At 39.7% G+C, this 27,430-nt stretch overlaps 2 protein-coding genes across 4 annotated transcripts in view; one reads left to right on the top strand and one right to left on the bottom strand.

The window, feature by feature from the left end:
• USP6NL (USP6 N-terminal like) overlaps nt 1-27,430 on the bottom strand; it is a 193,961-nt gene that overhangs the window by 125,115 nt on the left and 41,416 nt on the right. The window contains exons 1-2 of one of the 3 annotated variants that reach the window (XM_029236937.1): nt 24,211-24,271; nt 7,518-7,604 (exon numbers count right to left, since the gene is read on the bottom strand). In XM_029236937.1, the coding sequence (XP_029092770.1) occupies nt 7,518-7,521 (4 nt within the window). In that variant the 5' untranslated portion in view covers nt 7,522-7,604; nt 24,211-24,271. Of the gene's footprint in view, nt 1-7,517; nt 7,605-23,968; nt 24,136-24,210; nt 24,272-27,430 lie in introns of those variants that run through there. The other 2 variants (XM_029236939.1, XM_029236938.1) reach the window with 2 other exon arrangements.
• On the top strand, nt 24,101-24,883 carry LOC114903790. The gene is given in 3 exon segments (XM_029237059.1): nt 24,101-24,137; nt 24,140-24,254; nt 24,256-24,883. Coding segments are annotated over 3 exon segments (780 nt in total).

Below are 27,430 nucleotides of genomic sequence, written 5' to 3'. Positions count from 1 at the left end.
AGGAAAATTCTGCAGACCTAGAAGTTATTATTGTCCATCAGAATGCAGCTCAGCGCTGAGCTAGGAAAGCATAGCTTTAAGGTTAGACTAAAACCTGATAGCTGAAAATTTTTTACATCACATTTTAGGGGAAAAGAGAATAATGACTCCACTTTTAAAACACAAGTCAACATTTTTAAGTATACCGTTCTTAAGTGGAGAGTTACTTCTACTAAGTAATCATTTGAGATCCAAGTTCCTTTTAACAAAGTCAGTTTGGGTACCTAAAAAGTTGGGGTGGGGTTTTTCTCCGGTCCTGGGCAAAGTTCCCTGTACATATAGGTACATATACCCATAGGTACATATAGGTACAAAGTTCCATGAAAGGTCTAAGGCTGATTTTTTTTTTTTTAATCACAATGGCCCTATGGCCTCCATGTGTGGTAATGTGGATCAAGACCATGTGCATTCTTCATGGCAACAGAGAAGGATCTTTCCTAACCCAAAAGAGAGTACAAAAAAGAAGCTTTCTCTTTAGTTAGCAGTAAGGAAACCCCGTTTCATATCGCTTCTAGGTTACTTCTACCACCAGAAACAACATTTTTTATAATAAAGCATGCCAATGAAATATTGATATATCTTGGCAGTCATATTCTAACAGTCTGAATCAATCATTTGGCATATAACCTTGTATTACTGCAGTTAAAACAATAAATTCAAGCAGGTTGAAAAATCAAATTCAAATTTTGTTGTGCCATAATTGTCACAAGGAAACAAGTTTGTAATATTCTTCCAACACTGGTAATACCTAGTTCCTCCTTTCCTGGTACATACACTTACTTGATCTATATCTACGTATCACAGAAGGAAAGAACGGAAAGTTATTACCTAAGGAAAATACAAAAGACCAACTACTGTAGGTTTACATAAAAACTTAATACATGTTTGCTTTTCAAATTTCTTTTAAGTTATAGTCAAGCAAACATATTTTGCCTTACTTTGCATTTATTAGAATATAACAAGGTTAACCAGTGAGGAGATCACAGTACTTTATAGTGTCGAAAGCTTTTATCAGTACATCCAATAAATTCCAGTTCTGTTCCATTCTTCTAGAATCTGAAACAGGTAACTGTACTTTTAAAAAGACATTGCAATTCCAAATGCCCCACAATTTAATATAAGATGTATATGAGTGTATGTTAGTATCTGACCATAATCTTTTTACATCCCACTGTATAAAGTTTAACACCTGAATGCTCCAAATGTGTAAGCAGAAAGAAAACTGTTGCAATTCCAGGGGTACCTAGGTAATGCCAGCAGAAGTCAGCTTCTGAATTTAGGGGGAAAATAGCACTCCACTACCATCTGCCTATACAATGACCACCATCTTTGAAACTAAATAAGAGATAACTCATATAAAAAGTTTTCAGTTCCATTTGCCCTCCTAACTTCTGGACCACAATCATGATAGAAACCTATACAACATTTCCTTTTTTTAAAAAAAATAACTAACTATGGCTCAGTGCTGGAAGTGGGAGTGGGAGACTGGGGTAAGGGAGACTGGGGTAAGGGGAACTGGGAAGACGTTCTCGCTATATTCTTCATCCTTTCAGCCCAAGGCTTTAAAGAGAGGCTAGAAAGAATTATTACATAATCACTTGTCTATCTCCAAAAAAGAAAAAAAAAAGTAACACCAAAATATCATTTTAGATCAGTTTTAAGGGAGAAAGATCGAGGCTAGGAAATTTTTAACATCAATTTCACATATCTGGGAAATGAGAAGACAACTATACAATGATATCCATCATATACACTGACAGGCTCAAATTCTCTTAATAGAAAAGTCTATTTGACTAAATGCAAAAAGTGATAATATACAGCTGTCCAGACACTATTTTAAAAAAACAAACTGATGTTAATTATATGTAGATAAACTAGTTGTAGACCATATAACAAATATCACTTACAAGTTGTTTTCCATTATATGTCTTTTGATGAATGAGAAATACTAAAAGTCATACCTATAATATTTTCATACAGAATATATTAGAGAAGTTTCTGTTTTTAGAGAAGTTTTTGTTAAAGAGATAGGAAATTTTTCAAACCAGTACATCAGTTATAATAAAATGAATTCAAGAAAAAATTGTAAAACTCAAACTCTATTTTCTGAAATTAATGTCCTTTTCAAGGGGCTTTCTCTCCAGATTTCATTAAATGCAGACACGCCAGTATTTAAAATGCAATTCAACTTAAATTTTCTTTTCTTTAACTTCTGCCCAACTTCTGAGGTACACAGCTATTCCATAAAACAGGAAATACATCTAGATAGGCTATTGTTATAGAGAGAAGATGTAGCCAGTACTTAGGGAAAGTCCTATCTTACTTGTTGCATGATTTTTTCTATTTAATAAAAAGACTCAGAAGAATCCTTATCCCACCACTCAGGGATTTAGTAATCTCCTCAATTATTTGTAACATTATCTGCTCTAACAAGTGTTAAAGTGTTCTTCACTTCAGCATCATCTTAGTCTACCGCTCCAACGAATGATGATGTTTACTCCTACTCTTATTAGAAAGCCACAAATACACCACATCCCAAATTATTCGCTGCCATTACTTTTTCCTCAGATAAAAGAGAAATATTTCATATCCCGAAGTAACCTCAAAAAACTCACTCCACTATTTAGGCCAAAGGGCAGGATCAAACTCTCCCACACAACAGATTCACCCCTGGATTGCCCAGTCAACATCCAAAAAGACTCTCTTAGGAAACATTTCATATAATTACTTACAGAGCAAAACTTTTCCAAAGAAAGTGAAATAAATACAGAAGTAAGGATTAAAAATTTTAATATATTAGATAAGCTTTATTTTTTTTAACTTAAAACTTGGGAAAAGAAAAATAATTAGTACCCTAAATTATCACTTTTGGTTTTTAGCGCTTTTTTGGCTTTTTTTTTTAAACATATTCCATCAAAATAATCATCTAGAAATTGTTAAGCACTGCTCTTTTTTTAATAAATTTGTTTATTTATTTATTTTTGGCTATGTTGGGTCTTTGTTGCTGCACGCGGTTGCGGCGAGAGGGGGCTACTCTTCCTTGTGGCGTGTGGGCTTCTCACTGCGGTGGCTTCTCTTGTTGAGGAGCACAGGTTCTAGGCATGTGGGCTTCAGTAGTTGTGGTGCACAGCCTTAGTTGGTCCGCAGCATGTGGGATCTTCCCGGACGAGGGCTGGAACCCGTGTCCCCTGCATTGGCAGGTGGAGGGGGTAGGAGTTTAGTAATTTATTTATTTATTTTTGCTGTGTTGGGTCTTCGTTTCTGTGCGAGGGCTTTCTCTAGCTGTGGCAAGCGAGGGCCACTCTTCATCGCGGTGCGCAGGCCTCTCACTATTGCAGCCTCTCTTGTTGCGGAGCATAGGCTCCAGAGGCGCAGGCTCAGTAGTTGTGGCTCACGGGCCTAGCTGCTCCGCGGCATGTGGGATCCTCTCAGACCAGGGCTCGAACCTGTGTCCCCTGCATTAGCAGGCAGATTCTCAACCACTGCGCCACCAGGGAATTCCCAAGCACTGCTCTTTACACAAACTACTCTTGCTTTTATAATCTCCATTAAAGATCTAAAAAATCCATTTTAAATGACAGCCAGACTTTAAATATAATAACTTTATTGCATCTTTGGCACCATCTGATAAAACAAAATCTTTAACAAATCTGATAAATGCTAAACATTGCTAAATATGCATTACAGAAAATTAAGACCAATTTAAGTACTGAAAAAGGCTTTTTGCAAATTGTAATAAAGTTAACAATTCACAATGAAATGCACAGCATAGCAGCATCATATAACACATATTCCACAAGACCAATATTTGGCCTCAGAACTTAACAGAATACATAAAAATTGAGACTAAAAGCTGAAAAACATCTTAAAGCACCTAACAAATTCTCTAGGTCTTACAGTTGGAGCATCCCAATTCGTGTGTCAGGATGTGCAGAGAAACTGATCCCTCGGCCCGGCCTGAGGTGTCAGAGCTGGTAGCCTCCAAGCCCCAAACATCTCCATTAGTTTATCTCACATGCTGTACAACTACTACCATTTCCTACATGGTTCATGACATGGAAAGGGTTAGGAAATCCTGCAGAGCTAAACGCATCCAGACATACAAGTATCCAACCTTTCTTGTAATCTCTAGAGAAATACTGAAAAAAATTTTAGTTATCAATCTCACCCAAATCTAGGTTTGGAAATTCTATCTTTAATGACATGTCTTCCTATTTTTTAACCTGTACCATGCTTCTCCAGTAATTTTTACAAAAACAGGAACTCTGATATACTCAGTTCCCTCCCACCTTTATGAAAACTTACAACCCCACAGAAACTGCAACATGGCACAGACCATGACAATACTCCCTAATCCATGGTTCCAGTTCTCTGCTCGAGAATGATTTCCATCACTACAGAAAATCAAGTTGGCAAGAAAGAAACTCAAAGTTTATTTCAAAGGGTGCAAGGAAAGGGCTGAAAACTAAGAACAAAACTAGGCAAAGCAAATACTGCCTGTAACCCATCTTTTTAATTTACGTCTAACAAAAATGTCTCTTTGTCAGAGTAATTTTTCCAGAATAAAATCTTAAGTTGTTCCCCTAACTGAAGTCCCTCAATAGTTCCTAAGCCCTGAGATATGAAGTCCAAACCTCCAGAAATGTACATGACCCCGGACCCTGATTTCATCTCCTCCCCAGCTCTATATTCCAGAATGTTCAACTACTCAGTAACATCCTTGTATGGTCAAACCTTCATGCCTTTCTCACAGTGCTCCCCTACTTGGAACGCTTTATCCTACACACACACTCTTTTCATGGGAGCAGCTCGAATTTCAACCTAAGAATAATAACACATGGAACAGCTACAGTTACCACATAGTAAGGATGTCACTTAGGAACCGTCAAATCCATGCACTATTTACTGAGCATCTACTGAGTGCCAGGAACTTACCACTAGGAATAAGTCTTTGCCCTCAAGGAGTTTACAGAATAGACGAAGATCAGAGTAAACAGGCCGCTGATTTTACTGGAGGACGACAGCTACTAGAGTGAGGCAAGCAGCATGCTCTGGAGGCACAGCACCACAGGGCTCACCTAGAGAGTGAAGTGGTAATGGACGACGGGGAGGAACTCTAGGAACCAGGGAACTAAGCAGAAACTGATTTATTTTTAAATCTTAAATGTGAAGTAAGGATTTGGGACTTCACTGTAATCCCAGTGGTTAAATGCCCAATGGCATTGTTCACGCTTTGCAGCTCCCTTTCTTCACAACAAACACAGAGAAATTACAGATAAAATATGAAGACAAATGACCAAAAGGACATACCTATGCCCCCAAACATGTTAAACATCTCCACAGATCAGAAATCTAACAGAAACACAAAGTGTGAGCCTCGCTAAAGCCAGGAGGTCTGCTGAGCTCTGGGCCCCAAAGCAGGAAAAGGCAGCAGGCAGCTGATCCTCGGGGATTAACTATGGGTTGATCGTGTGGTGTAACAAGGGCTCCACAAGGGCTACGAGGGTCAGTAGCCAGGCTCTTTGCTCAAAACCAGGGACTGGCTGGCACTCTTCCTTGATAGGAAACTAGACTGAAAAAGACTTCTGCTAACTGCACTCAGGCTACAGCTTAGGAAGCGGCTGACCTAATGCCAGCTGCCTCAGTGACTGAATCTGTGATATCCCCAACGTCACCATGGGACCGGGGCTCTGGTCCACTAACACAGACCTGATTCTGATCTGGGAACTCCAAAGCCAGGCAGAGACAACGGCAAATCTGCTAGACCAGCAGGGAAAATCACAAAGAGACAGAGAGACACACACACAGGAAAAAGAAAAAAGAAACTCCCATCAGAACTTGCCTGCAGAATTACAGAACATGATGAAAACACCAACAATATCAACAACCACACATAAACTCACTGCAGACAAGACAAAAATCATCAAATGATCTGAAAAGGACTTTAAAATAAGCATGTAAGAGATCTTCGAAGAGATAAATAACAAAAGAACCAAAAAAATGTTAAATACAAACAAGCAGAAATGAGAAATGAACTAGTAGATATAAAAAAAATTAAAAATCTTGCAAATGAAGTATAACCACTGTAATTTATAGATAAATTGTTGGTGGTTCCGATACATATCTTGGCTGCCTAGTAAGCCATCTCTCCCTCTGCTTTCACGCTCACAGGGCTCTGAGTTTTAGGAGGCAGTCGTGTTAGACCAAGATTCAAAAATCTTAGACCAAGATTCAAAAATCAAAGACACCCTGTATTTGTCCTCAAAGAACTTGCCAGCTGTAACAGTGATCTACCAGACCACTAAGGTTACAACGCAGAACAAAATTTAGTTAAATTTCCAAAAAAGGTAAGCATTTTTTAAACTAAAATGCTCTTAGTGTTCATGAAGGCATATTACCATCTTTACTAGAGTTGGCATTCTATGATAGGTAAACATTCTCACAAAACTTCATATGAATGGAGCTGGCATAACCAAAGGTGCTTCTTTCCGAATCTGTATTTGAACTCATCTGGCAACTATCCTTGTTTATTCAAAGCACACCACCGAAAAAGTAACCCACTGAAAAGTCTCCAAAACCAAAGACCACTACTTGCAATATTACTTCTAGTAGAAAGCACTCAAAGATTTCACAATAACAGCTTCATTTTCACTTATCAACTGCCTAATTATTCAAACTGATGAGAAAAGCGACTCTATTCCTATTAAGGTAAATATAATCAATATAAATAACATGTGAAAAGTTTTATACTCTCTAATATTATATTCCAATAAGAAAATGCTCACTTCATCCCAAAGTTTCCATAATCAAAAAACTGTACTCTAAAAGTACATCAGAACTGTCATAGGATCCCAGTCAGGATTAAATCTTAATTCTTTCCTCACTCTCTAAAAGTAAACAACACAAAATAGTAAAATCCAGTTCTGTTCACAAACAGAAGTGGAAAGGAATGACAGAAAATATTACATATACCATCCCCTCACAACTGAGAAGATAAAATCTATATCAAGATAGGTCTATAGGATAGACTTGGTTCCTTGATCCATCAAAGACATTGATAAAGAGATTTCTTTCTTTTTTTTGCTTAAATATAATATTAACCTACGTTACCCAATGATTAAATTTCACACAATAAAACCTCTGCTAATTATGGTCAACTGCAATATTTCCCTCTTCATATTTCCAAAAAGTCATTTTCCAATGGCTAGTCAACAGAAAAGTTTAGATAGTAGAACTAAACCAGCCAAGAAGCTAATGACACAGATATCCTCACCACACCTAACTTCTTAGAATAAATCAAACATCAATCTCCTCGTTTAAATACAGGCAAGTGCACAGTATTGGGCTGAACCAGATTATCCAATCTCTGATGAAGTGACATAATTCCAATCTGCTCAGTAACAATTTTTTTCTTTAAGTACAACACCGCAGATGCTCCTGAGAGGACTGAAATGATACACAGGAGGAAGGGCACTTACCCATGACTGGAGATGTCTTTGTACGTGGTCCCGATCAGGCACTACACCCAAATCTGCTGTCCAACGTTTCTCAGAGGAATACATGTCCTGGTCAGAAAACAAAGAGAAAGAAATCATATTTTCTAAAGGTCAGTGTTTAAAGTTTTCTAAAAGGAAATAAAAATAATTTACTTACAAAAATTTTCTATTTCTATAAGAACCCCATGACGTCATCTAAATAAAAAAAATTACCAATCTTTGGAATATCATGATTCTGCTCCTATTTTCCTTTTTCAGTAAGCCATTACCTCAAAAGCAAATAGTATGTCTAAAGGAGTTACCACACAGAAACTTATTAACAGGTGCCCTTTGTCTTCAGTCCCTCCCCATCCCACCCCCACATAAATAAGTCATAGGAAGAAAGCACTCCATTTGGGGTAAATTAAGCATATCACACCAGCTAAATGTACTCTGACTGCACACAGGTGATTTATATACACCATCAAATAAAGATTACCAAAGTGATTGCTATGGACTTTCCCTTATAATGGGCAGTTTCCTCACTATAAAAGTAATATGGTTTCATTGTTTTAAAAAGCTGGAAACAGCAGCAAAGTAGAAAGAAAAAAATTCTCTCACAGTACAATGCCACTACATCTACCCAATCATGTGGGGCATATCTCCTTTCCAGGAACTTTCTGTACATATTTTAAAAATACACTTTATAAATACTACATACAAAATTTTGTATTTGGTTCTTTTGAGTATAACGTAAAGCATCACCCTGCATTATTATAAATACAAACTTAACGCTTTGCGAAGATTTCCATTATAAATCTTCTTCTCCTGATAATATATTAAAGAAAATGAGGCATAAAGTAATACTAATGCTACATTTAAACATAACCACGGATGCACAAATGCCTCCCCAAACCTAATACATGAAATTCCACAAACAAGGTAACATCAGATTTGATACAAAATTAACGTTTGTGCTAAGTCATGTGTAGCTGCCTTCATAAACTGATAAGCTACTTCTCGTAATCACCAGAAGCGGTGATTACTTTCTAGATCAATTAAGAAAACAGCATAATACTAAGGACCTCTGCTTCTGAAACAGATTTCAGTTCAGGAACCATTTTTTGAAGAAATAATGCTTGCCCCATCTATAAAACATCTCTACTCATACTGTGTAATATACAAAAGAAGGATAAATTCACCGAATGGAAATTCTGGACGCCCAGCAGGGTCCACACGCTGTAATTAGTAGTGGCCTATCTCCGATGAGTTACCGCATAATCACCTGGCCCCCACCCCACACACCCTCCTCTTCGTCTTGCAGTGGCTACTATTAAATGATTTCCATTTCCAGATAACCCAATTATCCCAAAGAAAATGAGAAGCTGTAGGGAAAATTCTAAAACAACACATAATCCATGTGACAAAAGGTTCTCACAATGAATACACTTTCTTCCTGGTGCTTCGCCGAGTCTATTAGACTTGTTTCCCGGCCAGGAGACTAGGAGGTGGCGCACGCTGCCCCGAGGAGCGAACTGACAGGTGGCCGAGGACGAGGGCCCTGTGTCACAGAGACACAGAGGAGACTACCTGCTCACAGGGGCCCCGGGAGCTCACGCACAGCTCGCTCACAGGTCCTCTCTCTGCCCAGGGACTTCTCTCTTTGTTCATGCTTATATCAAGTTTTTTATCTTAATTTAAAATTCCTACATGGCAACATCAAAGCACTTTGTACTAAGTCATGCACCCTTCCTACCCACAGTTACAAACTGCCAAATAAAAACTTATTCAAGGATTGAAGTTCCTTAGATATTAGTTTTCTCAGCACTAAAAATAGTAACCTCAAAAAACCAGGATAATAAAACTTATAAACACTGGATTTATAGCCTTACTTACTATCTGAGGTGGTAAATGTACTTGACAAATATGCAACAATGCATGAGTTGGAATTAATGTCATGGAGTAGTTCTTAGAAAACATATTTTTAAATTACTTATAACTGAAGTCCTATGTTCAAGATTCTTTATACTAATCACAGCTTTGAAATGCAGACCCTCCATCCCCAAGTAGGTGGTTACCAATTCTTTTCAGCAATGAGGCAGTTCAGAAGCACAAATGATAAAACTTTCAGATTCCCTTTCTCCTCCTCAAAATGCTACCAACCTGGACATACGAAGAAGAAGAAAAATCTTACTTGTTTTTCACACCGTCTAAGAGGGAAAGAGTCTGTCTTAAATCCAGAGTTTCACATAAAAGGCATTATTGGGATATTTCTGCAAAATCTGGCCTTTCAACGCGCTTTCCAGGAACTTGAGCCACTGCTGTTTATTTTCAGCAAAGAATTTATCCTCATGCTAACCTACTATGGGTTCTTTCAAGTGGCTCCTCCAATTTTGTGATAACACTTGATATGCACAAGTGGTAAGGCTACAGCAGGCCTCCTTAGGCCTGCTGACACCCATCCTGACAGGGAACTCAAGGACCAGCTAAAGGAAAGAAACTCCACCATATCCTTTTCTTTACTGCAGGCACTAAACATGACCTAAAAATAATTCCTGTCACTTTTTTTTTTGTTTTGTTTTTGTTTTTTGGGTTTCTTTTTTTTGCGGTACGTGGGCCTCTCACTGCTGTGGCCTCTCCCACTGCGGAGCACACAGGCCCCAGACGCGCAGGCTCAGCGGCCATGGCCCACGGGCCCAGCCACTCCGCAGCATGTGGGATCCTCCCAGACCAGGGCATGAACCCTCGTTCCCTGCATCGGCAGGCAGACTCTCAACCACTGCGCCACCAGGGAAGCCCACTTTTTTAATATTTATTTTTATTTAGTTTATTTTATTTATTTGGTTGCGCTGGGTCTTGATTGCAGCAGGCGTGCTCCTTAGTTGCGACTCACAGGCTCCTTAGTTGCAGCTTGCCGGCTCCTTAGTTGCAGCACATGGCCACGCATGTGGGATCTAGTTCCCCGACCAGGAATCAAACCCGGGCCCCCTGCATTGGGAGTGCAGAGTCTTATCCACTGTGCCACCAAAGAAGTCCCTCCTGTCACTTTTAGTCAGTTAAAAACTATGGAAGTATTTAAAAGGATTTCTGGTTTTATAACACCAGATCATCTATTCTAAAACTAGCTCAACAGTCCCACTTTTAAATTATTTTAAAACTTAAATTTAATAGAATTATAAACCACAACATACAGTAGCACATTCTATTGTTTCTAATAATATTCTGTCTGGAGATCAAATTAACATTAATTTATTTCATTGTACAATAACTTCTACAAAGAAAATACACAAAGATTCCCAATCTCTACTAAAAGCTAATGTAATCTCCATTTTTAATCTCATCACAAATTATAATTTTAAAAAATCAAATTTAATCTTGAAGATATTATGCTAAGTGAAATAAGCCAGTCATAATAGGACAAGTACTCTATGATTTCACATGTATGAGGGACCTAGAGAAGTCAAATTCACACAGACAGAAAGTAGAATGGTGGTTGCCAGGGGCTGGAGGAACAGAAAATGGGGAGTTAGTGTTTAATGGGTGAAGAGTTTCATTTTGGGAAGATGAAAAAAGTTCTGGAGATGAATGGTGATGGCTGTACATTAATGTGAATGTACTTAATGTACCTGAACTGTACACTTTAAAATAGTTAAAATGGTAAATCTTATGTGTATTTTACTACAATAAGAAATACAAACGTAAAAAAAGAATCAGTTACCTATGGTTTCGAAAGGGTAAGCAAATCCTGAAGTAACAGAAATTACAAAGAATTTAGACTTTTTAATTCATAAATATTAAAAACCAACTGCATGTTTCTAATATTTGGCTATAAGAGAAAAAGAAGTGTCTACGTGAGAAATAGCTAAGACTCATTATTTAGATTTTTTAAAAAATCCCTACAACTAAATTACTAACACACGCTCCTGCTAAATCCAGGAGGATTTAGCTGTTCCCCCAATACCACCATTCACTATGATCTCTTAAACTCATTTGGTGTATTTTCATCCATTTTCAAAATATTTTTCCTTCTAAATACGTGTATACTTTTTCATTCATGCACTCTTGTATACATAAAACACTTACTGACACCAAGAAGCTGAAGATTATGTGTAAGACTTTAAAAACTTTACCCACAGTTCTATTTTTATCTTTTAGCATCTTTAAAAATTTTGTAGAATAAGGACAAAGTATTTATTTAATTAATTCTTTCTCATAATTTTTAATTTCATGGTCAGTTTCTATTTAAAGAATTCCCACCACTCTGCTATGAACTTTCCAATGTTTATCATTCAAGATAAGTACTTCAGGGCTTCCCTGGTGGCGCAGTGGTTGAGAGTCTGCCTGCTAATGCAGGGGACACGGGTTCGAGTCCTGGTCTGGGAGGATTCTGTGTGCCGCGGAGCGGCTAGGCTCGTGAGCCACAACTACTGAGCCTGCGCGTCTGGAGCCTCTGCTCCGCAGCAGGAGAGGCAGCAATAGTGAGAGGCCCGCACACCGCGATGAAGAGTGGTCCCTGCTTGCCACAACTAGAGAAAGCCCTTGCACAGAAATGAAGACCCAACACAGCAAAAATAAATAAATAAATTAACTCCTACCCCCAACATCTTCTTTAAAAAAAAAAAAAGATAAGTACTTCACTAACTAATAAAATAAAGCTGTAAGAGACTTCCCTTTCTGCAATTCTTGTGTCCAAACGGCTTGAGAACTCTTTTGCTACATGACACCTAAAAATGCTTGATAAAAATATAAGAATTATCCTTTTGAATGCATAGCAAAGCTCACAAGCAACTAAGAGATGTCCTCAGAGACCAAAAAAGTAAACAGGAGCACAAATAGAGAGTGGAAGGTGGGCAATGATGCCAGCAACTGCTCTAGAGGCACTGATAATCCCCCATAACCAAGCTATACTGTCCAATACTGAGCCACTAGCCACATGTAGCTTTTTAATTTTAAATTAATTTAAAGCATCTAAAATTTAAAATTCAGTTCCTTTGTCACACTAGCCATATTTCAAAGGTGACTACTGGCTATCATATTAGCACAGATATATAATATTTCCATTATCATGGAAAATTCTATTGGATAATGCTGAAGAGCTTTCAGTGTTAACAGTCATGCATGGGACAAAGCAAAAGCTTCATACTACACAATATGGGAAGTCAGACTAAAGATAAGCACTTAAAGCCTGGTCCCTGAAGAACTAAATCTTCAATAAAAAAGAATAAACTATGAAAAAACAATCTACCGCAAATGGAGACTAGAGAAAAATTCTCCCCTGCGTCTAGGCTTATTGGTGTTTTGGGAGAAGGGGAATATTCCCTGGAAGTTTGCAACCAAAACCAACCTTCACACGGGTATCAAGTTCAAATCCATGCTATCTGTACATTGTGAAAATCTCAAGCCTAGAGATTAAGCGGCCCTGGGTTGACAGTGTCCTCAGTTGCAATTCTTCTCTGGGAGAAAGCACTCTTAACCCAGGTCTCGTAAGAATTTCCACAGATAAAGTTACCATAAAAACAAGTTCAAATTGTAAAACTAAGGATAATAAGCAAGATACAACAGAAATAAGTATATAATTCACGATTTTTTTAAAAAAGAGGGTGGGGCTTCCCTGGTGGCGCAGTGGTTGAGAGTCTGCCTGCTGATGCAGGGGACACGGGTTCATGCCCCGGTCCGGAAAGATCCCACATGCCGCAGAGCGGCTGGGCTGCTCGTGAGCCATGGCCGCTGAGCCTGCGCATCCGGAGCCTGTGCTCCGCAACGGGAGAGGCCACAGCAGTGACAGGCCCACGTACCGCAAAAAAAAAAAAAAAAAGAAAAGCAAGAGAATGCTGGATCCCAGAGTTTCTGGGGACAGGGGTAAGATAGAAGAGGAGTTGTAGGGAGGTGTGAGCCAAGAGGGTAGTGCTAGCATTCTACCACTTAACCTGAGGGAGGGGACAGTACAAATATCATTCTATTAGACCTTACATAACATTACATATAGTCCTTTGTATGAATATATATTTTAATATGAAAAAGCAAAACTTTTCCAACAAAATTCAGAAATGAAATGATTATAAATAAAAATGACAACATATGTTAAGTAATCACATGTATAAAAGAGTTAAATGCATTTATAATCTTTAAGCCATAATTAAGAGGCGGAAAGAGTTGTAGTGACTCACATTCTTTTTTTTAATTAATTTATTTTTTATTTTATTTATTTTTGGCTACATTGGGTCTTCATTGCTGCGTATGGCCTTCCTCTAGTTATGGCGAGTGGGCGCTACTCTTCGTTGCGGTGTGTGGGCTTCTCATTGCAGTGGCTTCTCTTGTTGCGGAGCACGGGCTCTAGGTGCGTAGGCTTCAGTAGTTGTGGCACGTGGGCTTCAGTAGTTGTGGCTCACAGGCTCAGTAGTTACAGCACACGGGCTTAGTTGCTCCGCGGCATGTGGGAACTTCCCAGACCAGGGCTCAAATCCGTGTCCCCTGCCTTGGCAGGCAGATTCTTAACACTGTGCCACCAGGGAAGCCCTGACTCACTTATTCTTTAAGAGAAAGAGACAAATACAAGTGATAGCCAGGTCCACTATAAAATGCAAGAGGGAATTTACATGAAAAGACTGATGATTATATATTATCCAAACGTAGAAGCAGCTAGCCTTCCCAAAGAGCTGTGTCATTTGTGCATCTGCTCTCAGCTATCTGATCAATGAAGATTCTGATCTCACCTTCACAGCTGTATAATACAAGTTCATTTTCTAGTAGAAATTCCTAGATCCTGTTTTGCTGAATTGCCATACATTGAACTACCATCCCAAGAAAAAGCTTAAGAAAATTGTCTTAATTGAAGCATTATCTGTAACAGAAAAAAAAAGTATAAACAACTTAAATGTGCAATAATAAGGGACTGACTAAATGAATTGTTAATTTATATGTAATGGAGTCTCATGCATCCATTTAAAAAACATCGCAAAGAAATTTAATGACAGTGAGTGAATGAATGCTCTCCAATGTGCTTTGTGCCACTTTTCACAATCAGCAAGAAGTATCAGAAATGATGCCTCAACCAACTTAAATGTATTTCCCCAAAGGCTTATAAACCAATACTTAAAGTGATTAATGTTCAATTTTTAAATTTAAAATGAACAGATAATATAAAAATTTACTATTCATTCAATAAATATTTACTGAGCAGCTATTACGAGCCAGACAGTGTTCTAGGCTCTGCATACACAGCCACGAACAAAACAAATACCCCATCCTCGTGGAACTCACATCCTAGCAATTCTAGTACCTTCCCTTCTTAATTCAGATGCACAGTTCATTAGTTCAAATAAATATGTCAGGGCAGATTCCAGGGTAATGTCTTCTCATGCCAGATAAAGAAAACTTTAGTTAATATTTAAAGTCATTATTCATTGACATGGATGGTCTCACCACTGTACTTTCACAATTCTTGAGCTTTCTATAAAGAATGTTCTTTCTGCAGTTTACAGCCCCTGAAACACAGTGCTGAATTCCCATGGCTTTCAGTATTTTCCCTGCTCAAGAGAAGTAAAGCAAATCTTCTATCACAGCTAGAGTAGAAGGTTTATTTACCCCATTCACTCAATCAACAAAGTACTTCCTGCTAATAAGATCAGAGAAGGAGATGGGCAAAATGAGAAATCCTTTGGTTTCCTAGGCTTGTTTACACGTGTATGTTAATGAAGCATCAGATAAGAACCAGGTCTGATTTCCCCCTCTACAGGTAGAATTTAAGTTAGGTTTCCAGAAGGACTTATCGAATTCTAGTAGCTTTACACTGGTCAACGCGTCAACTTCTAGGTATTCAGGAAAACAAATGTCCTTCCCAAGGCTTCCTTTCCTATCTCAGTTACAGAGACGCAGGGCCTTTCAAAAGCAGCTTATAATTTGCTTACATGTCACATTTGCCTAACGTACTTGATACATCCTACCAGAACTAAGCATAATGCCTGAGGTCTACAGATAAAAGCTAGAATGAAGGGTACAGTATCTCTGATTTTCAGGGGCCTGGCTTCATTTAAAAAGTCAATTAAAAATTACATACAGCTAAGTATAATATAAGCACTGCTGCAGACACTATGAGGACTAAAAAGTAGACAGGATTCCAGGCCCAACTTTAAGGAATTTACATCTAGTTGGATTCTAAACACAAGAATGTATCCATCCATCCATTCAATAAATACTAATTCAGCTCTACAACATGTAAAAACTTCTCAAAGGGCTTGAGATACAGCAATCGAGACAAACCTGATCCCAGCCACCCTGCCGTTAACAGAACATAGTCAGGACAAAAGTCCTAAAGAAGATGGGAGTCAAGGGCTTCAGCTCATGCAAAGGCCCTATGCTGAGTTAAAATGAGTAAATGTATGGGCAAAAAAATGTAAATGTATACAGGTAAAAAGAGGAAAATTCATGTAAGATGTCAATAAAATTGGAATTCAGCAAGCTGATGGCAGAATGTAAGAAAATCACTCAACATACAGCAAGTCCAAGATGAAAGTGGTCCAGCTCTGCCATTAACCAGCTCTAGGAATGTAGATCAAGTCACTTCACTTCTCTGAGCCTTGGTTCCTTTATCCATAAAACGAGAAGTTAGCTTTTTCAACCTGGCTACCACTCAAGATTGTCAAGGGATTATGCATGACAAAAAAAATGCTTTCATAAACTAAATATCTCATATATTTGACACATGCATGAGCATGGATCCATTTTTGGTCTTATTATAAAATAAAGGAATTGAAACATAATTTTTAAGTTCTCTTTCTAGCACTGTAAGGTTTGTGACCTAAAAACTAATTTTAGATCAATGGATAACTAAGAAAGGTTCTGACTTCCTCAGCATTGTAAGTAGACTCAATTAATAAATTATTGCAATAAACCAAGTATGAGCTGGAAAAAACTGGTCTAAAATGTTGGTTATGTTTTAAAAAGGGAGGGGGATGGCAGATTCAAAGGGCACTTGGAAGAAAGTCAAAATGACTACTAACAGTGAAGTAATCAAAGGTAATCCTAAATTCAAAGGGAGAATCCAGATGATATTCTTTTGGCAATCCTCAGTGATGGCAGATCATCAACTTTGTAGGAAAAAGTTTTTGTAAAAGAAAAATATTGGGCTTCCCTGGTGGCGCAGTGGTTAAGAGTCTGCCTGCCAATGCAGGGGACATGGGTTCAAGCCCTGGTCTGGGAAGATCCCACATGCCGTGGAGCAACTAAGCCTGTGCACCACAACTACTGAGCCTGTGCTCTGGAGCCCGCAATCCACAACTGCTGAAGCCAGCGCGCCTAGAGCCTGTGCCCTGCAACAAGAGATGCCACTGCAATGAGTAGCCCGCACACCGCAACGAAGAGTAGCCCCTGCGTGCAGCAACGAAGACCCAACGCAGCCAAAAATTAATAAAAATAAATTAATTTTTTTTAAATAGTGAAATGTCTGGAAGGGCATATTTCTTAAAAAAAAAAAAAAAGAAAGAAAGAAAAGAAAAGAAAAATATTTCCCAAGCAAGTCTGGTGAAGGAGCTTAGAATTCAAACTGATAATAAAATGTGATATAAATTGATGATGAATAGGGTTTCATATCTCTAAAAAGCAATTTCTAAAAAGAAATTTCTCTTCAGCAACTAATGTAGACTACTAACGGTAACTAATTTGAATACACATTCTAAAATGCTGCTTTCAAAATGAGTCTATTACTTCACAACCACGTTATTCTACTTAGCCTCTATTTTCCAATAACTAACCATCAGCTGGGAAAGTAAAACACAAACACATGAAAGTTACATAAAAGACAAAATAAGGGACCTGCATTTCCGACAAAACTAAACCACATATTACACACCAACCTTAAAGACAAAAACCTAGACCAAAAAATATATATATATAAATGTATATATAAAGTATATTTTTTAATTATTAAAAATATCAGAGGGTAAAAATTGGTACAACTTTGAAAAACTGGCAGTAACTCCAAGAGCTAAATATTTATCTACCTATTACTCAACAATTCCATTTCTAGGGATACTTCCAAAAGAAAGGAGTCCATATGTCCAACAAAATACATGTATAAGAATGTTCATAGCAGGTTTATTATAACAGCCCAAAACTGGAAATAATGCAAATGCCTATTAAAAGTAGAATGGAGAAATAAATTGTGATACATTCGTATGTTAGGTTACTACTATGACAGACAGTATTTTCCAATAACAGTCACTGTAATACTTCTCGACTCACATGTTGTTCCAGAACCTTGCATCTCTCATCAACAGGTTTCTGCTCTCTCTAAACCTGGGTCGGTTCCTAACAGGTGACCTAGCGTCCATCTGGCTCTCCACACACACACACCCCCCCCCCGGGCTGCCTGTGCAGGACGACCGCCCTGGCAACCGGCCACCACCCAGTGACAAACTCAGGCCACCTAAGATGCTCTATCATCAACCACCAGCTGTGGGAGCAAACGTTCAAATAACGTTAGGCCCAGCCTTCGAGCCGCCCTACTTGAAACTAAATGAAGCAGAGACAAGCGTTGCCCAAACTGCAGTTTTGTGACAAACATAAATGTTGTCATTGTTTAAGTCACTGAGTTTTGAAGCAATTTTTTTTGAAGCCACAGTAAACTAGAAAAAGTGCAGAGCAATAAAAAAGAAACACTACTGCCACTTGCAACAACATAGCTGAATCTCACTGATAAAATACAATGTTGAATGAAACAAGCCAGACAAGAGAGTACATATTGTATGATACCATTTTGACGAAAAACTAGAAAACTTCTATGGTGAGAGAAAACTGAGTAACTGTTACTTGAGGTAAGGGAGGAAAGTGGCATGGATTGGGAAGGAGTGTGACAGAGCCTACTGGGTGGCAAAAATATTCTATACGTTACACTGGGTGTGATTATATACTTAATTACATTTATAAAAATTCTTCAGGGTATACATTTAAGATTAGTGCATATTATTATATGTATATTACACCTTAATTTTTAAAAGGTGGGGAGGGGTGGGGCGATCAAAGAGCTAACAAGATAACGAGGAATTACCAGCCACAGTCTAAGAAGAGGAATCCAAAATGGGGACCACGGTACCCTGGGGCTTCTTTCCTCCCGGAAATGTTTGCCCAATCAAGGGAGGTGCCTGAGAGGCTAAAATGCACTTAGGCAGCCTTGCAACCTAGGAAGACATGTCAGAGTACAAGAGCCACCAAGGGAGCCATCCCGTGCTTTGGAATAAGACTTCAAAAAGCTGAATTCCAGAAGAAAGAATAACACAAAAGTAAACTAAACCAGCCTTTGCACAGACGCTAAAAAAAAATCTCAATTTGGATCAAGGTGATCCTAAGTGCCTGGCAAAAGCAACAGAAAAATCCTTATCTAAATCTATAATTACTTCTAGAAATAATTTTTCAAATACAATGAACAGTACACAATCAAAGATAAGCAGGCATACAAGGAGATGAGACTCCTTGAGAAATACCAGACGACAGAAAAAACCTGCAGGACTCTGGGACAGAGTTACATGCTTACTCTGTCCACAGAGATATATGCAAAGCTTGAACATTTTGATAGGGAATTAGTAACTATAAAAGCAGCATAGCAGATTTTAAAAAGAACCAAACTGATATTCTAGAATGAAAAACACAATAACCAAAATTAAGAACCCAGAGAATGAACACATTTAAGACCAAATTAGACAGAGATGAAGACTAACTTAGTAAACTGGAAGATAGGCCAGAAGAAAATGTCCAGAAAAAAAGAAAAAAATAGAAAACCTAGAAGACAGGTGAAATACACAGTGGAGTCAGTGAGACCTAACACTGGAACCGAAGTCCCAGAAAGATTAAGCATGCGAAATGGGGAGAAGCAATATTTTAAGAGATGACAGCTAAAAACTACCCAAGACTGATGAAAGACATCAGGTAACAGCATTAACAGGTATACGCCCAAGCAAGAAAAGGAAGGGGGGGGGTGAGGGGCGGGGGAGGGAGAGGACATCATCTGAAATAAAATCTGAAAGACAAAAAGAAAATCTTAAAAATAGCCTGAGAAAGAAACAAATTACCAACAAAGTGATAAACTGCAGCTGCTTCTCAATAGAAACAAGGATTATAGAATAATCTCTTCTTCAAAGAACTAATATACAAATATATGTATGTATGTATGTATCTCCAATCTAGAATTCTATACCTAGCAAAATGTATCTTTCAAGAATGTACGTGAAATAAAAACATTCTCAGACAAACTAAGAGACTGAAATTTTTTAAACACTAAATCCACTCTAAAGAAAATACTAAAGGGTATTCTGCAGGCAGATGGAAAATTGTTTCAGAAGGAAGGTCAGTATCACAAGAAGGAATAAAGGAAAAGAAAGGCAGTTAAGTCTAACTGAATAATAATGGTACAAAACAACAGAAATAGGTCCTTGGGGTATAATACATATATGCATTTAAAAACATGATAACAATGAAATAGGTTTAAAAAATAGGAAAGAAATTGACTTACATGTTTTTAAAGGCCTTAACATTATCTGGAAAAAAGGTGAAAGTCTCAATTAATGCTACACTTTGATAAGTAGAGAAAAGATTAGAGTTTCTTAGGCAAATACTAAAAGAGTAAAAGAATATATAATCCCAAGCTAATAAAAAAGGAGGAAATGGAATAATTATTTTTTAAAATCAATCCAAAACAAACCTAGAAAGAGAAAAGGAACATGGAACAGGTGAGATGCTTAATTTTTAACCATTAATATCAAGTTATCTGCCAATTCATTTCTATAAGAGCCATCAGCAAAATACACAGAAATATCTAGCCCCCACTCACATACCTAAACTTTGTAAATTTTAACCTCCACATCTATTCCATTTTTTTCCATTGTCACTGACTTTTCAAAGTCTTATTTCACCTTATCTTTTCTTATGTAACTGCAGATATGCTAACAATCATTAAAACATCCAAAAGCCAAACAAAAAGAAACAGGAACAAAAAATCCAGAGAACCAACTGGCTTATAAATGCTGCATTAATTCCGCAATAAAATATTAATTTGCCATTACTGATCTATATAATAGTACTAACCAAAATTAATGTAGTAAGAAGCTTAAAATGATATTCTTTCACTTATTTCATGAAAAACATTGCTCTAATATTTTTTAATTCACTTAATTCAGTGAAGGGAAATCCCAGGATAAAATTAAAACTTTTTCTACACTAGTATCAATGTCAGCAAGACACAGGTGCAACATATACCTCTATCAGAGAATAACTAATCTCTTTAGAGCCAAAGATACTTAACCAAACAAGATATGAAACTCCAGAGTCACTCTTGAGCGTCCTATAAGCAAATGAAATTACCTGCCACTTACTAATTTTTTTAAAAAATTTTACAGTGGATTGCTACTTGCATTTTGTGAGGAGATATTTTAAATAAGGGGGGTCTAAGCTCTTCCAAGGGAAAATACTATCAAAATTAAATCAAAACACTACACTCATATTATACAGCATCTCGCTAAAGAAATCAAAGAACCTTTTATTTACCACTTAACAGATATAAGAACTATCAAGTAACCGGTGCCAGAGTTATGAAAGGAGACACAAAGTGTGCAGACTCATCTCCAGTCTAGCGAGGTGAGAGTCGTCTCGACTAACTCCCTTTCTACAAAGGCTGAGCCACCTTTGTTCTCACCTGGTTCAGATGATGCGAGCACGGGGCCAAGAGCCTACCTTCCCTCCACAACTAACGGTGGTGGTGTATGTGCCACAGAGGGAACTAACACACAAGCATTCTCTTCAGGGACCGTGTACGCGCTCTCTGTCATACTCAAAGCGTCCCACCCTCCCACTTGCCCTTTCCACCTGCCATCTTCTCCTCATCCTTCAGGTCTTACCAGCCACTTCCTCAGGACAGCTTGCCCTGCCACTCCCAATCAAGTTAGGTTCCCTGGTGACAGGTTTTATAGCTCCCTGTACTTTACTTCAAAGGACTGATCCCTCCTGTTGTTGAAAACAAGGTACCTAACACAAGGTCATGGGTACAATAAGGCACTCAAAAAATATTTGTTGAATAAACAAACAAGTGTGAATTTATGATCCCCTCCCCGGATTTTACAAAGAAACAAGCTTTAAAAAATTAAGTTATCTGCATGAAATACCATAACCTGGAAATGGCAGAGACCAGCTGAGACTCCAAGTTTGTGACTCTAATTCCCGTGCTCTAATGCCCATGTACTATAAGGAAGTGTGCTAGAAGTCAGATTTCTTTCAAATGTATATTATTTTTGTATTGACTTCCACTGTAAAAATTGAGACACTTTCTAGAGGAAAAAAAATGAGACACTAAATATAAGGAAATCATATCTAACAATGCAATATGCCTTTCAAAAATCACACTGAAGGGACGAAGTATACCTTTCTGGTAATAAATGGTCTGAGGATTGTTGGTGTAACAATACCATTGTGCTAAAGCGAAACAAGGATGGTTGAAGTGAAATTGCAAACATAAACCAGAAAATGTAATCACTTGCCACTTTCTAACTGAAGCAGCAATTCCTAAAGTTTTGGTATTGTGGCTAAGTTTTTCTGCCAGCTTCAAACTGCCTTAACATTCCTGGCATTTACAAATCAAAGTAATTTTGTTTCATTTCAGCTTGCCACTAGCTTAAATTTACTGGCCTCTTTTTCACCCATCTTCACTAGCTACAAAAGGTAACAGTAACCTGAGAGAGATGCAACATGAAGTCAAAGCCTGACACACAACCTCTGCCTGGCACTGGAAGTCCAACTTGGATCTGCCATGCCAGGAAGTTGTCTTGGTTCCCAAGGATGACCAGCCAATTAACAGATGATGCCAAGATATGGGGATATATGTATATGTATAGTTGATTCACTTTTTTATACAGTAGAAACTAACACACCATTGTAAAGCAATTATACTCCAATAAAGATGTTTAAAAAAAACAGATGGTGCCAAAGCCGACACTTCTACTTACTGGCTTGTTTAACCAATGGCAGCTGTCCTCCAGAGGAGCTATTTCATGTCAAAACAATGTTACAACTGGTAATGAGCTATTCTCACCAGAAACAAGGATGCCAGAGAGTCAGACAGACTAGCTAAAAACAGTAAGTAGGCACCAACAGCAAGACTCAGGGCCCAAGTTCTTAATGTTTGGGAAATGATGCTTCTTTGAATGCCCTTGTGACACCTCAGTGATTCTTTAAATAGGTAATCAGCAAAGGAATTTCTGTTAACTCAGAATATCTGTACTTGGAATTAAGGCTCTGGTTTTCCTTTTTAAATTAATTTATACCTTTATTAGTGTAGCTTTTTTCTCATATTTTGACATATTTCAGTTACCTATGTGGAATATAACATAGGTCAACAACATCCACTTTAAGTAATAAACTAGACTATGTCTACAGACTTTACTATAAAAAAAACAGCAAGCTCAGAAAAGTTTTTCTTAATTTTCGGGTCTGACAGAGTGAGAAATAAAAGCAAATAAACCACTGTCCATTTAATGCTGGCTAATTTGATTCTTGTTAAGATGACTGCACAAAAGAAAAAAGTACCCTGACTTCCCTGTAACAGAACTTCTCATAGATTCAACATGTGAGGGAGTTGGCCAGGGTGATATCTAAAGTTTTGTCCAACTTCTCTGTGCTACGAAACATTAAATATCTATCCCAAAGACTTACTTCTATTTATAAATGAATTAATACAGGCTTGAAATCACTTTCTTCCAGCAAACAAAATATTTAAGACCATGTCCCCACTTTTTTTCTATGTGTCTCCTTATTTCCAATGACTGGGTATTGCCCCAATTCAAAACTCCTTCCCAATCCCGTAAGGGACTCATTTAACTCAGGTTGAAATCTACTGACTAAAAAGCATCCGTGGATTAAAATGAAGGGGGGGGGGGCCGGGCAGACTTTAATCTTCAATTTCTAGAAATCTCCACCCGTGGATTCATAGACTCTTCACATTTCTTGGCATTAAAATACCTGCGAGTAACAATTCTGCCGCATCACAACTGCCGCACCAACACCCGGCTGTGAGCTCCAAACTATTTTGTAAACTCTGCAAAGGCGCAGAGATTTCCAGCTTCTCCAAAGCCCTCATTCACCCCATCCTCCCCTTGCCTAGTCGAAACGAAGTCCCACGGCAGGAAGGCAATAATTTAAAAGAACGAAGTTTGCCTCAGTCCTGCCCACTTGGACTCTGGAGGACGCAACTGAAACTTGCAAGGGAGACACGTCTCCCGGGGACCGAAACTTGCTCGGGGGGAGGGAGAGGCTGTGGGTCTCCCCTCCCCGCGGACCTGGCCGACCCCCGATCCTTCCAGAGACCCCCTTCACCGGTCGGCAGGTCCCCTCCCGCGCCGGCCCCGCCAAACCCTCCCCACACGCCCCCCTGCGCCCCCTACCCCGCGCCCGCCAACCTGCCAATCGCGCCCGCCAACCTGCCAATCACACCCGCAGCACCCTGCCGTCCAGGTTCCAGGGGGTTCCAGGCCGCGCTCGTTTCCGGAGCCAGTCCCCCTGGAGGGCGGGGACGGGGAGCGCTGCTCCGTCCACCTCCCCCGGGGCCGGGAATGGCGGCGTCCGGCTCCCCGGGGCCAACTCCGAGTCCCTGCCTGGAGGAAACGCGCCGAGCCCCACCGCCGCCGGCCTCTGGCGGGGGGAGAGGAGAAAATGAACTTACCTCCGGACGGTCCCGTCGGCGGAGGCAGCGTGGGGAGTCCCGGGGGCCCAGGAGGTCCCGGCGCGGCGGCGGCTACCGCAGTGCCCTCCGCCCCATTGTTTCCCTTCCAAGAGGATCCCGGCGAAGCCGAGCCCTGGAACCAGGAAGTTGCCCGGCGCGACACCTCCTGCCGCCGCTATGGAAACGGCCCCCGCCTCCCAGGGCGGCTCGCCCGGGACCCCGCCTCCGCGCCACCGGCCCCGCCCGCCTCACGGGCCGCTGCCAACCGACGCCGCTGCGGCCGCGGCCGCCGCCATCTTGGGGCGGCCAGGTCGGCCTCTTCCCGGCGGCACGTGCGCGCAGCTCCCGCGTTCCCGCCGGCCGCGGGGGCGCGCTGCCAGGGCTGCCGGGTGCGGGCGCCGTTCCCCCGGATGCGCGGCCAGAAGCGGCGCCCGGAACCCAGAGGGAGGGAGGGAGGGAGGGAGGGAGGGAGGGCCCGGGCGGCACTGGAGAGCCAGGACCTGGAGCGGGGCTTCGAGGCATTGCACGAAAACGACCGGCTTCAGCTGGTGTCAACTGGCAGGTCGAGGGATGGACGTGTTTCGTTCCTGGCTCAACTACTGACCAGCTGTCAGGACCTTGGACACTTTTTCCCTATGCCTCACTTTCTTCGGTTTCTTCATCTGTAAAGTGACATAACAATAGTACCTGCCTCATAGGGTTGTTACCTGGAAGCAAGTGCATGGTACTTAGAAAGTGCAAAATTATCATTCATTCAATAAAATGGCACTGCTTCTGACAAAAGTCACATTTCTGTCTTTTTCCAGGAACTTAATCTAAGTGTTCAAATCAGCACCACTTTAAATAGGCTACTGTGTAAGATCCCATTGCTGCTTGAGACTTCTGAAATGCTGATCTTTTGTCCCGTATTTCTCTAGGTCAGCTTTCCTTTTTTAGATCATGGAAATTGTCAAGAGTTTTAATCTCCAGAATCGTCCATCAAGAGCTTCCATAAAAAGATGAATGATGTAAACTTTCCAATACTGTAATTAGCTGGCAGTTAAATGATTTATTCACTAGAAGCTAGCAAAGTTAGGGTGAGCAAATAACTAAAAGGCTTCCTGTCCTTGATTCCAGGAACTAGAATTACTAAAGCTGGCAACTCTGCATGGTGGCTATTATCTCTCTTTTCCAGCTGCTGAAAACTGACACCAAGAAACTGGGAGCTGTGTGCACTATGGGAGAGGAGGGGAGGAAGGAGGCGGGGTCACGGCCTCTTCCAAAGGATGCAACCTTGAGAACCTTGCATAAGCTTAGGTCTCAAATGGTCTCTAAGGCTTCTCCTTCTAGCTCACAAATGTTGTGATCTCCTTTGTACACTCTTTAAGAAAATACAATGTATATACTTCCCTTTGGGTCTTCCTACATACATTTAAGCCAGATTTGTGAAGACCAGTGTTTAATGATACTGATCCAAAAATAGTGGGACTTCCATGGCGGTCCAGTGGTTAAGACTCCACGCTTCCACTGCAGGGAGCACGAGTTCGATCCCTGGTCAGGAAACTATCGATAAGATCCCGCATCCCGCACAGTGCAGGCAAAAACAAAAAGCAAACAAAACAAAGCCATAAATAGCTTGATATATGAAATGAACTGGGGTAAAAACAGATCAGGAGCTGGCGGGACAGCAGGACATTGGTAACTTTTTCAACGCTCAAGACACTTCTCCAAAAGTTATGGAATGCTCTGATTAGCCATCCCCCAGCTTGGGAAATTTTGAATTTCTGAAAGGCAGGAGCCCCCTCTCATACAGCCTTTTAGCCCCCACTGGACCGGCAGATTGCTTTGCATATGGTAGGCCCTCAATAAACATTTATTGAATTAAATCACCATATTTGTGGTTTTGCTCTCATCATTTCAGGAGGCCTTCGGGACCACAGAGACACGCAAGAGATGTTCTTCAAGGGACATCCTCGCAAACATCATAAACAAGAACCGGGAGTTACTAGTTAATGAGTTAATGGGATTTGGGATGAACAACCTCAGCCCCAGGCTTATTTGGCAAAACGAAGTGGAAATTTCAGATATGTTTTTCCATAAATTTTATGGGTAATTTTTTGAAAACTTTACTTTGGACCTAATTATGAGCACCACTGACTCAATTTTATACTACAACAATAGCATGATTAAGGTTCAGGAAAACCCACATTTTCCCCAAGTCAAAGTGTCATCAATGAATTGTGTCACCTCAGTATAAAACCTGTATTTGTTCTTAGGTGTACCTTTAGGGGCTTCCCAGAATTTTTTTTTATTAACCGTCTTGGAGCTATTGTTAAACAGTAAACACAAAGTTTTGTCTTTATATCCCCAGCATAGTGCTTGACACGCGGTAGGCATGCAAATTCACTTATCTATGGCATATGATAAATATATAGAATTTATGTCAATGATTAGCAAGGAAATAAAGATAGAATCATTTTTCCTCTAAATGAGGGATGGGCAAACTTTTTCTTAAAGGTGAAAGATAATGAACATGAGAGCAGCCATAGACAATATGTAAAAGAATAAGTGTGCCTGTATTCCACTAGAAATTTATTATGGAAATAGGTGGCTTTGACCCACAGGGCATATTTTACCAACCCCCTAAAAATTATATTTAGATTATGCTCACTCCACTTTTATATTCATTCCAATAAAATTTCAGATATTAACTGAAGAAAGTGTAAAAGCTTGATATCCATAAAGCACCAAAAAGTTTAAAAAAAAAAGTATGGAGTAACAGTTTATGTTACCAATTAAAATATTTCAAAAATAACAAAGGTTTAGGGGCTTCCCTGGTGGCGCAGTAGTTGAGAGTCTGCCTGCCGATACAGGGGACACGGGTTCGTGCCCCGGTCCGGGAAGATCCCACATGCCGCAGAGCGGCTGGGCCCGTGAGCCATGGCTGCTGAGCCTGCGCGTCCGGAGCCTGTGCTCCGCAATGGGAGAGGCCACAACAGTGAGGGGCCCGCGTACCGCAAAAACAAAAAACAAAAGTTTAGAACTATGTCTCACACATTATGATGGAATAAGATAGATGGATATTTGCATTTCATTTTTGCAAAAGTTATGCACTATGCTAATGAAAAAAACTTAAAATGTTGCCAAAGGTAAAAGTATATGTTTAAATCCTCAGGATGCCATAATAACTAAGGCCAGAAGTACAATTTGTGGTGAGAAGAGAAGAACATAAGACATAGAG

This window comes from Monodon monoceros, unplaced genomic scaffold (assembly GCF_005190385.1).
Source record: "Monodon monoceros isolate NGI ecotype Baffin Bay Population unplaced genomic scaffold, NGI_Narwhal_1 Super_Scaffold_21, whole genome shotgun sequence".
Lineage (NCBI taxonomy): Eukaryota > Metazoa > Chordata > Mammalia > Artiodactyla > Monodontidae > Monodon > Monodon monoceros.
This window is presented reverse-complemented; position numbering and strand designations above follow the sequence as displayed.